The following is a 16036-nucleotide window of genomic DNA, read 5'->3' as shown; positions in this document are numbered from 1 at the left end:
CAAGCAGGTTGCCACTGCTGGTTCCAGCAGCCTCCTTTTATTCGCTTATCTGATCCCACCCACATCCTGCTGATTAGTCCATTTTACAGAGAGCTGATTAGTCTATTTTACAGAGAGCTCATTGGTCCATTTTACAGAGAGCTGACTGGTCCATTTTGACAGGATGCTGATTGGTGCATTTACAATCCTCTAGCTAGACATAAAAGTTCTCCAAGTCCTCACCAGATTAACCAGACACAGAGCACTGATTGGTGCGTTTACAAACCCTGAGCTAGACACAGAGTGCTGATTGGTGCATTTACAATCCTTGAGCTAAACACAGAGTACTGATTGGTGTGTTTACAATCCTTTGGCTAGACATAGAGAGCCAGACAGAAAAGTTATCCCAGTCACCACTAGGTTAGCTAGATACAGAGTACTGATTGGTGTATTTACAAACCTTGAGCTAGACACAGGGTGCTGATTGGTGTATTTACAATCCCTTAGCTAGACATAAAGGTTCTCCAAGTCCCCACTAGACTCAGGAGCCCAGCTGGCTTCACTTAGTGGATCCCGCACTGGTGCTGCAGGCGGAGCTGCCCGCCAGTCCCGCAGGCTGCTAGCATGTTGTCGCTTCTCACTTCTAGGACAGCTCCCCTGCCACAATAGTGCAAATGATGGCCTGGGGACTAAAATGACTTTGTCAAACAGTTGAATGGAGAGAAGGTGGTAGAGTCGCCACCTGATGCCAAGACCCCCCTACCCCCCAGCTTTTCCTTTTAAGCTGTTCTCTTTAAGTTCATTGTAGCCAGGTTTCATGGCAAGGCACCGTGATTTACACCACTGACCCTGGATCCCCTTACGTGTTTATGTGACAAATTGGCACCCGTATAATAAGCTTTACATTTGGCAAGACATAGGTAACACCAGAAATCAAAGTGAGGGGCTTCTGATAGGATTTCATATCTGCTAGCTTTTATATTTGATGCTTTCTCTAGGAGCTTGGCAAAAAGAAAACACTAAAATCAAAAGTAAAAAATCAAATCAAAAGAAAAAAATCAAACCAAAATAAAGATAACAACAGGAGAGAACTGGGACACCATCTTCTTTTTTTGACTTATTACATGTATCTGTAGAATTATTTATTTCCTTAAACCTGTTTCCTTTTGTACTTTATGACATTTCTGTGTAACTAAAGAATTTGAGAGAACGCTAAACTGATATTTATAGATCCTACCCTCAAAACAGATAGTGAGGTAGGGATGAACTAATGCAGTCAACCACTGAATTAATAAGAGCTGGAGTAAAAACTAGGCCATTAGTTTCACTCAGGTCATCGTGAGGTACTAAAGTAGCTCTTAGAGAATTACATTTTGTACTAATAAATGTTCACTTCTGCCCACCTTTCAGTTTTCCACATATATTTTTACAACTGCAGAGGATCAAGATAGGGAGAATGGAAATTATGGGAGCAGGCAGGATGTGAAACCTTTTATTAATCCTATGGCTTAAAATTTATTTATAAATTGCAAAGCTAATCAGTTTCCTTAAATCTTCCATTTCTTTTAGGAATTTTTCAGCTCTTAAGAAAAAAGTTTTTGGAGGTCAGAAACTGATAGTGGACTTCTGAGAAAGAGAAGAGAGAAAGAAATTATAAGTAATTCAAAAGTCTTGTCTCTATGTGGAATGTCATTTCCTTTCAAGCTGCAGTGTTTGAGTGGGTGTTTATTTGTTAATATCCTTCTGTTCCCCTCTCCGTTTCTTCTTTTTGTATTCCCATTAAGTGTAGGTTACACGTTTTGTAATTGCACCACGGTTCTTGAATATTCTCTTCTGATTTTTTTCTAGTCTTTTTTTCTTTGTTTTTCAGTTTTAGAAGTTTCTAGTGACATAGCCTCAAGCTCACTGATTCTTTACTCAGCAGTGTCTAGCCTAGTAATGAGTCCATCAAAGCATTCTTCATGTCTGTCACAATGTTCTTGATTTCTAGCATTTATGCTTGATTCTTTCTCAGAACTTTCATCTCTTTGTACATTATCTGTTGGTTCTTGCATGTTGTTTATTTTTCCATTAGAACCTTTAGCATAATTATTTTAAATTCCCAACCTGATAATTCCAACATCCCTGTCATATCTGAGACTGTTCTCATGCTTGCTCTGTTTCTTCAAACTGTGTTTTTTGCCTTTTGGTAAACCTTGTAATTTTTTGTTGGAAACTAGTCATGATGTATAGGGAACAAAAGAACTTGGTACTGGTTCTTGCTGAAATTTCTTCTTGTGGATTCCTACTTTGTTAAATTGTGATTCTCTGTATCTACCTGTTTGTCTCTCCAATTTTGGGGGCAGCAGTTTGCTCTGTGACTTCATGTCTCTGAGGAGAATTGTTGATTTTTCTGTTCAGCTTTTTACTTGTTAGGATGGAGTGACAACTTCCAAGCTCCTTATGTCCCATACTGGAAACTCTAAGTCCTCAGTCAATATTTTTTCATTACAGGAAATGGGAAACTTCTGATGAACTTAAGGTGGGAAAAAGGAATAAAAAATAAAGAAATAATTTATTGAAAGGCTATGGGGTAGCCCAGAGAATTACATGAAGACCTGTGCAGGCAAGTCATGGAGAATAAAGAATTGAGAGAAACTCTGGGGTTGCAGGGCTGCCTTGGATTGCAGTCCCACCAAGCTTCAGTAGGAGGGATTATTCCTCAAAGGAAATTCAGGGCACTGCTAGCAGAAGCAGAGGGATGCAACTTTGTCCAGGGAAAGAGGAAATCAAGCAACTGCTGAGATCCTGACTCACTCTGGCCATTCTCCACTGGGATGGAGGACCACGGTTAATTTTTTAAATCAAAGACTTACAGGATTCTCACCCAATGTTAGACTTCTGAATATTATTTATATTTAGTGAATTTTTGGTTATTAGGGGTTGAATTTTTACATGAACATTGTATAGATGACATTGATACATGAGAATACCATTTATTGTTCATAGGATTTATTTTATTTATTTTTATTTTTTAATTTTTTGTAAAGATGGGGTCTTGCTGTATTGCCCAGGCTGGTGTCAAACTCCTAGCCTCAAGTGACCCTTCTGCTCGGCCTCCCAAAGTGCTGGGATTACAGGCATGAACCACCAAACCCAGCCTGGATTTATTTTAGATTTTTTTCACTTGACATATATTCTAAATATCCATATTGTGTCTCCCTTTACCCATTTTAAGCAAACATTATGGAAAAAAATTCCTAGGTAATTATTTTCCTAGTGTTTCTTTTTTTGCTTTTAAATAGAATCAAACTCTCTGAAGTAGCTGTCTGATTCAGAACCTGCTTTGTTTTGCCAAGGAAAATTAAAGATAAAAAATCCCAGTAGACTACTTGCCAATGATGGATTTGGGGAAAAACAGCGTTCCTGATCACCATCCTTTTCTGCTTACCTGATGTATCAGTTTGGGGTCAATTGCAGACAACAGAATCTACTCAAGCTAGTTGGTGCTAAAGGGGATTTATTAGTAGGCATTTGTTGGCTTACAAACTCACTAGAATTATTACAGGAGTAGACTCAAGGTTGGGTTTTCTGAACAAGAATTAGAATGTCTCTAAATTGAGCAGGAAAGCTGACAGAAAGTGGCAGAACCAGGAAGCCACTGACAAAAGTCCTTTAACTATACCAGTATAGATGCTCTGTGTTCACTCTTTGAGAAGATTGATGTCAGGCATGAAAGACAGTAGAGGAGATTGTAAAAGAGTAGTACAAGCGTCACAGAGGCCAAAGGAAGAGTGCTTCAAAGAGAACAGAATGGGAAAGAGGATCTCAGAAATGTCTATCCATCAACAAGGAGGCCGATGGAAATCTTAGAAGAATCATTCGAGTGAACTTAATGAAGCCAGAATGCAGTGGGTAAAGGAGTGTGTGGGAGATACAAAAACAAAGGCGGTGTGCACCACTCTTTCAAAAAAGCCTGGCTGTGAAAAAGAGAGGGGGGTGTTGTTAGAGTGTGACATAGTGGGGAGAGGGTGATTTTCTCATTTTAGAAGGTGGGAGAGACTAGTAGTACATTTTTAAATTCTTGTAGGAGGAATCCTATTGAGTAGAAGTAGTTGATGAACATAGAGGAGAACAATGTGTAATGGATAGAGTATGGTTCTTGAAAAGGTGGGAAGTGGTAAGATCAGAGAGTTGAGGAGAGGGTGGGAGTGGTAGGGTCAGATATTTGAAATATCTGCAATAAAGAATGGGAGAGAGCAGTTCAGGCATCACATCAGGGTCACTGGGTACCTTTGAGTCCTAATACAGCATATCTGTACTTAAAAAATGAAGTATCACAAATATCTAACAGGTAGATTCTAAAATGTGAGACTGGCTCAGTCATGGTGGGATGGGAGCTGTGCAAATCCCGTTATATATGGCTGAGAAGTGAGCAAATTTTATGGAACTGTTAAGATACTTCTGATTACAAGATGTAAATATAACTTAAACTCAATTGTAAGATGAAGGAAATGTATTGGCTCACATGGAAAAGTCCAAAGGTGTGTGGGCTTCAAGCACAGTTTGATCAAGGCTTCCTTTGTGAGTTACTTTGTTTGGCGCCACTCTATGTTCTGGCTTTCTTCTTATCTTGTCTTCCCTCAGGATTACACTGTGACTGCTAGTAGCAGCCAGGGCTGAGGATTCCAGGAAAAAACAAGAAGGGTGGGGAGGGACAGGAAAAAATACCTGCCTTCTGCTACTTTTTGTTTCAATGCAATCTTCCACCATTTGTCCCCTTGGCAGGACCTAATAAAAAGCCAGAGGGCGAGAGAGCTGAGAATCAGTTTCAATACAGAGCAGACGAAGGGAAGTATGGGAACTTGAATCTAAAAGCAAACAAGCAGATATTTGGCACAGGCTCAAGAGATAATAAACAGCCCAAATGGAGTGGCCCTCTTAGGAGTGGCCCTGGAGCAAGGTAGACAGAGATTCTCCCAGCACACAGAACCTGAAGAACTCATACCACTATCAGCTTGTGGAGGCCTTGTCCATCTTAGGCCACAGGAGATGATGGCTGCTGTGTATTGGTGGCACAGTGTGCCACTAGAAATGGTATGCCTCTTAGCTAGCCAATTCTCTGCCTTTCTACAGTGAGTTGGGGGTGGCTGAATGTTTTATTTAGCCACATCCTGACCTGAATGAAGGGAATTCCCATCACATGGAGAACCTGAGTGCTGGAAGTTTGCTGCTGTTCTAAGTGAAGGCAGCTTTGGGTTGTCTTTGGGAAAGGGGGCAAGAGCGCTTAGATGGTACAAATACAAGTTGTGTTACATTAAGGAAAGCACATATAAAAAAGGAAAGTGTGTGCTAGCCAGCTAGGGGCTGGGCTGTGGTTGCTATTGTTTTGGGCTGTTAGCATGGTTTTCTTCCCTCCTTCTCCAGATGCTCCAGAGCTTTAACAGGGACCCCACACTGGTAAGACACCTGGCTTGGAAAGCACTTTATACAGTGTACATGGCCCAAACCGTCAGTCTCCCATAATCTTTGTCCACACACTCCTTAGGAGTGGGGATTATAGTGGAATGCCTGTGGACCAGACCGCCAATGGGTTGGATGAATCGGACAGCTGTTGCTTTTGTCTGCCTATCATTCCTTCCTGTGGGAACTGACCTCCAACCTCCATGTGGTTCCGGAAAGGGCTCAAATCACAGGCACCCATACCTTGTCTCTAGAGGAGTCCATGTGACCTCAGGTAGGCCAATCTGATACTCTTTTCCGGGAATTTGAATCAGGGACAGACACAACAGGGCCAGGAAAAAGCTGACGATGGCTCATCTGGTGGCAGTACCCTGAAGCTAGTTCATCTGGTGGCAGAGCCCTGGAGCGGCAAGATTTACTCACCGGAATCTCTAGCACTGCCCTGCTCCCTTCCTTCCTGAGGCCTGGGTGGTCAGCTATGTGCGCCCCCCAGTGTTCCTCCTATAAACCTTTTCTTCCTTCATGAGAGTTTTCTGTTCCCGATAACCAAAAACTTCTGAAACAATAATCAACATCATTTAAAGACTTAGCCATCACCACAGAGCTTAAGAGTTGAAATTGGATCTCCCTTGCTGGGGTTATTTAGGACAGAGATACTGTAAGTTCACACATATCACCAAGGTTCTGGGACAAGGTTGTGTTGCACAGAAGCCCATGGACCCTATATGCTTTTGAAAAACAGAAAGGTGCAAGAAAACATTTCGTAACCTGGGTTATGTAAGTATTTTCTTAGAAGATATGGTTTCAAAGTAACACATGAATTCTCTTCTTAATTTATCTAATATTATAAAAAAGTAATATACTAAGGGTGCTTCTTCAGGGTAAACTAATACTCTTGCCTTCTGCCTGCTGAATTTTATGAAAAGGGTAATGTTTTTTCTTCTCTTGTTTATTAGTGTTATTAATATTTTACTGTTAATTTAGGAATACTTTGTTGCAGAAAGATAACTGTTGGACATGCACAGATGCGTACGATCCTAAACACTGTGCTTACAAATAATTTATTCTTATTTCATACATTTGTTTTTCAGCAAAAATGCATAGTTATATTATTTACACAGAATTTCATATTCAAGACTGTAGTGAACAAATGTCTCAGGAAACCAAAATCATAGCAAATCATACAACAGAAATGTGTCACATTATGTTTTAGCTACATGCACAGAACTGGCCAAAGTGATACCTATTTCTATAGATTATTTTATCACATAATGGAGAATTACGATTAAGTAATGCTTTTCTGTTAGAATATACTATTGATTTGAAACCACATGGTAATCCATGCCTGGAAGCTCACATATCCTGAGAATGCCTCTCTTGCTAGCTAAATACAGTTCTTCAGCATGTAGGTAAGGACTGGAGTAAGGGTAGCCTAAAAAGAATGAATCTGGCAAGCAATAGGAAAAATTTCTTTATGCATGCATCAGTTTTACTCCCTTCTTTCTCCATCATCAGCCTTAAATGAACTTAAAAACAAAAACAAAAAACAGACACATGAAGGTCTCTATTTGATCACTGTTAACTCTTCCCTCTGCCTCTGACCTGAGGAAAAAACGAGTATGGCCCTTCAAGTATAATGCCCTTTACTGCAAAAGGGGACTTGCTTGGTTGTACATTCTTGCAAATCCAAGGACAGTCACCGTATTTAAAACCTTAGTTTGGAAATGGATGAACCCCATAAAGCAGATGGTTAGAGAAGGCCTAAATACACATGGAATCCTTTTAGAAATCTTTTCTCTTCAAGCTGGATATGTGGAAAGTGAAGGCTTCAAGGGTAGTGAAAATGGCCTGGAAGATGGCTGAAATGAAGAGAGTTCAGAGCAACCACATGCTCTATACAGATTAAAAAAAAAAAGGCAGCCACAGAATCCTCCCCCAGCCCTGAAACACAGAAAGCCTTTTCCTGGTCCATATAGTGATGGCATGGGGCTTATTCTTCTTTCTACTCTGAAGAAACAAGGGACAGAGTTCCAGGGTTGTACATTTTACTGGCTGTGTTACTCACCATGCTTATAAACTCATCAAAGTGAAAGGTGCCTCATCTCTTTATTGCCTTGGTACTCAGCTGATTGGTTAGAATAATTTTGTTCATCGCCTCCAGAAAAGAAAACTAGCCTGTTCAAAAAGTAGACCTTCTGTGCTAGGTTTTGCTGGGAGAGGGAATTTAATAAAGTTTCTAACCAGCATTTTTAAAAAGACTTTTAAATTTAGCCATGAGACACACCTCAAACCTATCTCACGTATTTTCTTCTTTTTTAAAAAATGATTTGTATCCTTCTTTAGACTATACATTATTTACATTTTTAAAGACCTACTAGGTCTTTATCATTTGGGTAAGAGCTCAAGGTGATTAAACTCCCCGGATAAAGATGAGTCTTTCCAAAAAGCTCTGGTTCTCACCTATGTGCTAAGGCCTGTTTTTACAAAAAATGTCTATTAGAAACTTTACAAATATAAAATTAAAATACTTCTTTAAAAAATTTTCCCATGAATTTTATTTTTTGCATCCAGCATGGTAAAAACAGATTATGCTTTCCAACTAGAGATGGAACTAAGAAGAAATGACATTGTGTTCCCACGCTTTATCTAGAAATAAGGGTTTATTTACACGGTGTCCTTCTTCAACATCATGGTGAACTGGGAGAAGCAGGGCCATCTTTACAGCATGGCCAAATGACCACCTGAAGACCTCCCATTCTGCCTTGAGTGCTTATTGTGTATTTTGGGTGGAGGTATAAGGCATGATGGAAAGGTGGCCTGTCACTTCTACACATTCGAGAATAATTTTGCACATTCAAGAAATTTTCCTTGAGAAATGCCATGTTTGGAATAGCTTCCAGAGATTGATTGAGAACAAAAGCATTAAAGTGAGTGCATTACATTTAGAAGCACAATACATTGGGAAACATTCTCAAAAGCTCAAAGAACAGGCTGTTTTTCCATTGAGCTAAATAGTAAATAAGTGTGTATACTGTTGCATATAGGTATATGTTCAGAGCTTTCAAAAGTCACATCCTGCCATAATTAACAGCTAAATGAGCATTCTTGGCCCCTGACCTATAAACACTCTAATTCTGCAACTTGCTCACAGATTCTTAAGAAGCCATTCTAGAACAAAAATGCCTACAAACTGATTAGAAATCTGCAAACCAGAAATGCAATACAGTTATCCTTTTTTAAATGACAACAGAAATTTGTATTCGCTTTTGGAAGAGTGATTAAGAAGAACTGATACCCATTTTCACAATTAAGAAATAATTATTCACAATATTGAAGAAGCCAAATCTTCAATAAGAAAACGTGTGGCCTCTCATAAAAGAATACAGTAGCGCTCACTTTCAACCACTGAATGCTTCCTTTTTCAGTTTGTCTAGGCTTGTTCGCTTTTTGTCAGGTGATATATGTCAGAGAATATTGGCAATCCTTCAAGAAAATGATTCAAAAGGTGATTTACAATTGGCTGGTGCTATCCTGTAATGCCTTTTTGCCTCTGTCCTAATTTTATGGAAACAAATTAAGGACATTAAGCCAGGAGATAAATGTACCACTCAAAATATACCTGGACACTCGTGCTCAGGTCAAATGCTGCAAGATGTGGTTAAGCTGACAAACAGAATTCCTTGCCTGTCTACTTGAACACTAACACCCTGGGAGTTCACATGCTTTTCTAAGGACAAAATTTAAAACTCAGGCTAACTGCACAGTTGAACTTGCTGCCCCATTCTGACTGTTTGACTCTAAGCCTCTTTGTTCTCCTCTTCCCGTGCGTTCTTCCTTTTTTTTTTTTTTTTTTTTTTACATCTGACACTTTTTAATGATTTCCTCCAGATTAATGTTTTCTAAGACATATTTCATAAGTTACAACACAAAGACCCTAAAAGAGGAAAAAGGCTAAAGAGCATTAGTTAATCTCAGTTAATTTTGGAGATCTAAGCATTTACCTTCTTATGTGTGTGGTTGGTTGGTTGGTTTTATTACACTATAAAATTCAGACACTTGAAGACATCACAATTTAGGCACTTTGGATGATCCACTCTTCATGATAGTATGAATACTACCAATCTTCCAATAGTTATTGTTATTAGTGTTTTCATAATAATAGTGATAAGTTTTTCAATTCTGTACATATGCCGACTATCCCCTCACCTGGATTGTACATTACATTTTCAAGTTATTTTTAACAATAGGCCTGGGAGCAGACAGAAAAAGAAAAAAGAAAGAAATGATTGCTGAGGAAGTCAGCATGTGAATAGAAATAAGATTCTATGGATTGCACTTATGCTAACAAAAAAAGAGACCCAAACTCAGGGACTTACAGCATTCTGCCTACAGCCAAGGTCAGAGTTTGGTTCCTGGCCAGAGAGACTTTCTGGGGCTTCTCTGTTCCACCAGAAGACAAAATGGAGATAACTCCCACCATACCCTGTCTCCTATTATAGCTTTGTGCAGATTAACTAATTAAAGTTACGAAGAGATTTAAAGATAAAAATCCCTGTTTATTATTGCTATTAGTCCTCAGAGTTGGCACCAAATCAGGAAAAAACGATAAAAATCACCTCTGTCCCAAAATTTTGCATTCTTAGAAATGATTCCTACAAAGTATCACTATAAATTAGGCTAAATGGTTTTTTGACTGCAAGCACTTACAAGCTGGATTTATGAATGGAAATATGTGAAGGCCACTCTGTCCAGCTCTGTAGCCCCATACTTTCTCCCTGGACTATTTATAGAAAGTGTATGGCTAGTGGAAAAGTTCACATTTATTTTTACAAGCCAGTCATGACATGACCGAAGAACTCACTTCCTCTCTCTCGGAAGGTCATCCTCTTCACCTGAGCTGCAAGAAGGGCAGGGAAGAAAGGAACCCCATTAGCCAACTAAGTCAGTCTGAGTCAGCCCCAGAGACCAACCCACAGGGTGACAGGCACTGAAGTCAAACACCTTCATTTTCCAGGCATGACTCTATGGCTGCTCTTTGAGATGTCATCCAGATCATGACTAACAAGTAAAAATGAAACATATTACATAATATGCCTCAAAATTCTACTGCCAAAATAGGTTGTACATAGATAATGGAGTGAATTCTTATTTATAATTTGTCCTACATTTCAAACAGCTGAACACAATAAAGTAAAACTGAATTTTAATGTGGCAAAATGGAAAGTGTGAAAAATATTTTAAAATATATATTATTCTGATTGCTGCATTACCTTGAAATATGTAATAAACCTGGATAGTTCCATGCAAATGGGGAGATTCAAAGTAAACATTTGCTTCTAAAACATCAAGAAATTTGATAAATTTAGCAAATAAATGTATAGTTTAACAAATCATCCCTGGCTTTGACTAGTGTATATGGTACCTATTTGCAAACATGAAGTGAAGCCAAACCAGTTTTCTACTAGAATGTCCTCTTGTCATTATTATATGTGGTCGACAAAATCTAACATGGAATGGGAAAGACAAGTGGACGAAGGAAAAGGCAAAGGGAAGAAGAAAGTGAGTCCTCATTCTCTCTGGGACATAGTGGGTGCTGAAACCTGCATGGCAAAAAGTGTGTCATCTCACTGTACTCATGCAGCATAATCACCTGAAAAATGATATGGGTATAATTTTATCCTTAAGTGGCCTCGCTTAAGGTCAAAGACACAGGACAAGAAGAGAATTCTGTCTGTGGACCTGGAAGAACAACGAAAAATTAAAATGACAAATTTGGCGTTTTAGTTATTGTTCTCGAACTCATTAATCCTTTCTTTTTTTTTTTTTTGAGACGGAGTCTGGCACTGTCGCCCAGGCTGGAGTGCAGTGGCGCGATCTCGGCTCACTGCAAGCTCCGCCTCCCGGGTTCACGCCATTCTCCTGCCTCAGCCTCCAGAGTAGCTGGGACTACAGGCGCCCGCCACCACGCCCAGCTAATTTCTTTTTGTATTTTTAGTAGAGACGGGGTTTCACCGTGTTAGCCAGGATGGTCTCGATCTCCTGACCTCGTGATCCGCCCGCCTTGGCCTCCCAAAGTGCTGGGATTACAGGCTTGAGCCACCGCACCCGGCCAATCCTTTCTAGAAGTCTTCCTCCTGAAAGCTCCTTTTGAAATTGAGGTTCCATTTTACAAAGAAAGTACATAATACGCTTCAACCTGTTTCTCTAGCTTCCAAATCAATGTTCTTTGGAGCTCTAGAAAAAACAATCACATAGAAATAAATTTGCATGTGCAAATATCCTGATTTCCACAGTTGTCCTTGAATGCATGTACTGAATTAAGTTACAGCTGAGGAATAACATCTGTGGTAAGTACAAATTAGCCTCTGTAACCTAACAGGAATCTCCTTGCACTTCACAAAGGATGATATACTGACACTCATCAACAACTGTGCAAAGCGTATTTACAATCTCAATGAGAGGTTCTAAATTAAATATAGACATATATAAATTTAACTTCTATGTGCAAAGTAACACACACAAGGATACCGGTTCCTCCAGGCAATTGTGCTGAGCTTCTCTGTTTACAGAGAAGTGATTAAAAGCATAAACAAAACCAGCAATTGTTTTAGAAGCGCCAGTCTACCAGTGCTGAGGTAAGTGTTCATCTACCTCATATGCATGATCTATATTGTATCATAAGATCAAGATGCACCTGTGGGACATGATCATCCTGCCCAAGACCTTCAATCAGGTGGTGGAGATCAAGCCCAGGATGATCCGCCACTACCTGAGCAAGCTCTCCATCACCTACAAGCCAGTGAAGTAGAGCTGGCTGGGCATCACGGCCACTCACTCCTCCTGCTGAGCCAATAAAGGCACATGTCTCCAAAAAAAAACAAAACAAAACCAAAAAAACTCCCATTCAGTGACTTATTTGGCTTCTAACAAAATGACCTACCGGAAGTGTGGTAAGTATTTAAACAAGTCATCTCAGTGGTTTGTATTAATCTAGAGTGGTCATCTCAATTACAGGTTAGCATTTGTAAGAAATGTGTAAATAACATTGGCTAATATGTTTGTTAGAAAGGATCTCACAGACATGTTCATAAGTGTTTCAAGGATTTAGGGTGAATGCCAATCATTTCCATAGTCTGGACCCAAATGAAACTTCAGCGTTTAACTGGGCAAGTGTAATCTTATTTAAACCACAATTTTCAGTGACAACTCAATAATGCGCTCCTGCCTTTCATAATAAAACTGCCTCATTTATTCTTGGATATTATATTTTTAATTTTAAGCAAGCATGGATGGCATCAGTCTAGAACTTCTCCCATGGCTGCATTAGGAACACTTCTACATTAGCGGGCTGGCTCTTTGTCCTTGTAGGGAGTACAAATGCTCTGCATGCTCCTGTAAACTACTTCTAGTCCTACCAAAAACTTGAAACCAACACCATCTTCTGCCCTCCTGGATGGACCATGAAACCTTGATTTGCAGTCAGGTAAGAAAAGCTTATTCTTACTACTCTCCCCACGTAAGAAACTGCGTTTGAGGACCAGTCATTTGGACATTGCTTCAAAAGGCACATTTATTGCAGTGGCAATTTAAATAAGTAGAGAAGGAAAGAAAAAGATTAAAAACCAAACAAACTAACAAAAACCGGATGGGTTTTGTGGAACACATTAGAGTAAACAAAAATCTGGGGTCTATACAAACCACTCGAGCTCCTCACCAATAGTTTAACCAGAGTCCCTAAGGTAGAATAATTCACAGTTGTATCATGACACAGGCCTTCAGAAAACACTGTTTAAGAAAGTAGTTGAGAACTCTCAAGTAGCTTCCCCTGATGTCCAGTTCAAGTGTATGCAATGCAGAAGGCTGTGAAATTCAAAACTATGTGACAAAGAAAATTCAGTGCACATCACAGGCTTTGATAAATTATGAAAAATCAATGTATATATTACTATTTAAATAACATCTGAAAAACGTTTTGAAATAATTAATTTGTGTTCACATTCCATGCATTTCCTAGCAGGTTAAGCCCTAGGTTTGCGTCTTTGTGCCTGTTTCCTACAAAGCTCCATTCTTTTGACAAATCCAAGCATTCCTCAGACTGAAATAGAAGTTCCCAAGGATTCTATTTACCCTCTTTATTGTGTACCTGACCTCATAGGGGCTACTCCTTATTACCAATGGCACAGATGATTGGAAAAGCAAACTCTTTGGGGGCTTTATTTGGAATTTTACTCACTGCCTTTGAGAAATCCCTGGATGTCAAAGACATCACCTGAATTTTTCCCAAGGGCAAGAACCAGTGACTATTTCCCTACCGCTTGAACACCCCCGCCAGCCTCCTTGAAAGCCTCCAGTGGGTTGGGATCCCTTTGTAGCTGTGAACTTTTTCCCTATGGTTTTGCAGCACCTTCCTTGAGCAAAGAAGAAAACACAATGAAACTTGAAAACAAACCAACAATAGCAACAACAGAAACTCCAAACAGATGGGCGAACCAGTAGTCTCCTCCAAGGCGGAGGCTCACTTTTTACTGCAGAATTCGGAGTTGTTCAGGAACTTCCTGATGACCAGCCCCAGGCAGACCACCAGCAGCAGCATGTAGCCCACAGTACCCGAGAAAGTGGGTGCGGCAGGCGGCGCCTGGAGGAACTGGCGCAGGCCTTCTTCTACGTAGTACACCTGGTCGTAGATGCTGAGGAAGGTGAAGATGTGGAAGAGCTGGTGACTGTGGCCGATGATGTCGAAGAGACCCGGCTGGATGCGCTCAGGGATCTTGCTCACGTTGAAGAAGGCGGCCACCACCAGCCAGAAGTAGCGGCGGTAGAAGTGCACGAAGAGTGTGGGGTTCTCCCCACGCAGGTCGAAGAGCCAGCTCTCCAGCATAATGGGGCAGGCCATGCTGAGCGGCATGACGAAGACGAAGGTGCGCAGCGCGAATGGGTAGGTACACCAGTCGGTACGGCTCTTGCAGCAGGCCACAGTGCAAGCCACCGCCAGCACGAAGGCCACGGGCAGCACCAGGGCGCGGTAGGCGGCGATAAGGCGCGTGCAGTCCACGTGCCAGCCCAGGCGCTGCTGCACGTATGGAGTCATGACTCTGGCATCGAGCAAGCTGAGGCCGGGCAGCAGGTAGTAGTAGTAGGCCACCGTGCTGCCGAAGCCGTAGTAGCTGATGGACGCGTAGTCCAGGTAGAAGAAGGCGGCACGCAGGCGCAGCGACAGGCAGCTGAACACGTGCGCCGTGCAGCTCATGGCGAAGGTCAGCAGCACTCCCGACGCGTAGCACCACAGCGGCAGCAGCCACGGGTGGTGGAAGGGCACGTCGCCGCCGCTCAGGAAGAACAGACGGCAGAACTTGCTCAGGAACAGCAGCAGCGGGATGAAGTGCGTCCAGAAGTTGAGCGTCTCGTTGGTAGGCTTCAGCACCGAGGCTAGGCACTCCTGGGCCGTGCACGGCAGACGCCGGTAGCCCGACAGGATGAAGCACTCCACGAAGTCGTCGGGCACCTCGTCCCAGCGCAGCAGCGGCTTGGCAGACGCTGGGGGGTCCCGGGAGGCGGCAGAGTGGGCGTTCCGGGCGGCCCCCGAAGCTGCCGGGGCCGGGGCCAGAGGGCCCTTTGTGCCCGCGCCCCGGGGCTGCAGGCGCCGCGGCATGGTGCCCGGGGCTCGGCTAGGGCGCGCGCAGGCGACCTCTGGCGCCGGCTCCCGGGCGCTTGGCAGCCCCCGCCGGCCGCCGTCGGAGCCTTTGTGCCCGCGCCGGGGGCGTCGCTGCAGGTTTAGGAGAAGACCCGTGCCTCCAAGCAGCCGCTCCTAAAAATTAAATAAATCAATAAGAGAATCAGTTAAAAGGCAGCGCTGCGACCGCCAGGAGCGCGGAGCGCGCGGGGTTCAGCGGCTTCCTCGCCAAGCCCCTGCTACCGGCGCGCGGCCGCCCGCGCTGCGGCAGCGGCGGCGGCGGCGGCGCGGCTGACTGCGGCGGCGGCGCGGCGGCGGTGACTGGGCATCGCGCGGTGCGGGTGCCTCCGCCGCCGCCCCCGGAGCGGGAGGCGGGGATGTGCGAGCCGAGGCGCGGAGGGAGGGACGGACGCACCGAGGAAGGGCGGGGGCCTCCCAGGCTAGGGTTTCGCGGCCGCTTCGGGGGATAGAGTTGTCCCCTGTCTCGAGTTCCGTACCATCCCCCTCCTCGGGCCGCCGCAGCCCGGGCCGCCCCGTTAATGATTGATGCGGGGGCCAAAGGCTGGTCGGCGACGGGGCGGCGCGCGCGCCGAGGGCCAGAATCGGCCCTGGGGTTCGAAACCCGACAGCCACGCGGGCATTCTGGAGGACACTGGGGAGCCGCGTTCGCGGGGGGCGGGGAGCTGCGGCTGCGGGGGGAGGGGAGGGCGTCCGAGCCGGGCAGGGCGGAGAGATGCGCCAGCTGTAATCTCCGGAGGTGGCCGGGGAGGGGGGCACTCCGGAAGTCTGGGGACTTTAAGCCCGCGTCCGGATCGGGGCCGTGTCATTGTCAGGTACCTGGGGCTGCGCCTTTCGCTCCCTCTCTGGTCTTTGCGTGTGTGTTAGTGTGTGTGTGTGTCGGCCTCTCTACGCACTACACGAAGCCTTAGTTGGTCTTCTTTCGTC

The 16036-nt window shown here is 43.3% G+C and overlaps 1 protein-coding gene across 2 annotated transcripts; it reads right to left on the bottom strand.

Annotated features, from left to right (window-relative positions):
- Window positions 1-1091: 1091 nt before the first annotated feature.
- Window positions 1092-15713, bottom strand: PAQR9 (progestin and adipoQ receptor family member 9). Of its 2 annotated transcripts, XM_025376758.1 has the most exons (3): window positions 13941-15416; window positions 4690-4749; window positions 1092-2494 (listed from the first exon to the last, which is right to left on the bottom strand). In XM_025376758.1, the coding sequence occupies exons 1-3, from the start codon at window positions 15068-15070 to the stop codon at window positions 2467-2469; spliced, it is 1218 nt and encodes a 405-aa protein (XP_025232543.1). In that variant the 5' UTR covers window positions 15071-15416; the 3' UTR covers window positions 1092-2466. The 2 variants fall into 2 exon arrangements, with proteins under 2 accessions (XP_025232543.1, XP_025232542.1); XM_025376757.1 differs by lacking the exons at window positions 1092-2494; window positions 4690-4749 and adding an exon at window positions 15589-15713 and having other exon boundaries at window positions 12966-15226.
- Window positions 15714-16036: the final 323 nt, after the last annotated feature.

Source organism: Theropithecus gelada, chromosome 2, assembly GCF_003255815.1.
Source record: "Theropithecus gelada isolate Dixy chromosome 2, Tgel_1.0, whole genome shotgun sequence".
Lineage (NCBI taxonomy): Eukaryota > Metazoa > Chordata > Mammalia > Primates > Cercopithecidae > Theropithecus > Theropithecus gelada.
The sequence above is the reverse complement of the archived record's forward strand: the minus strand, read 5'-3'. Positions and strand labels throughout refer to the sequence as shown.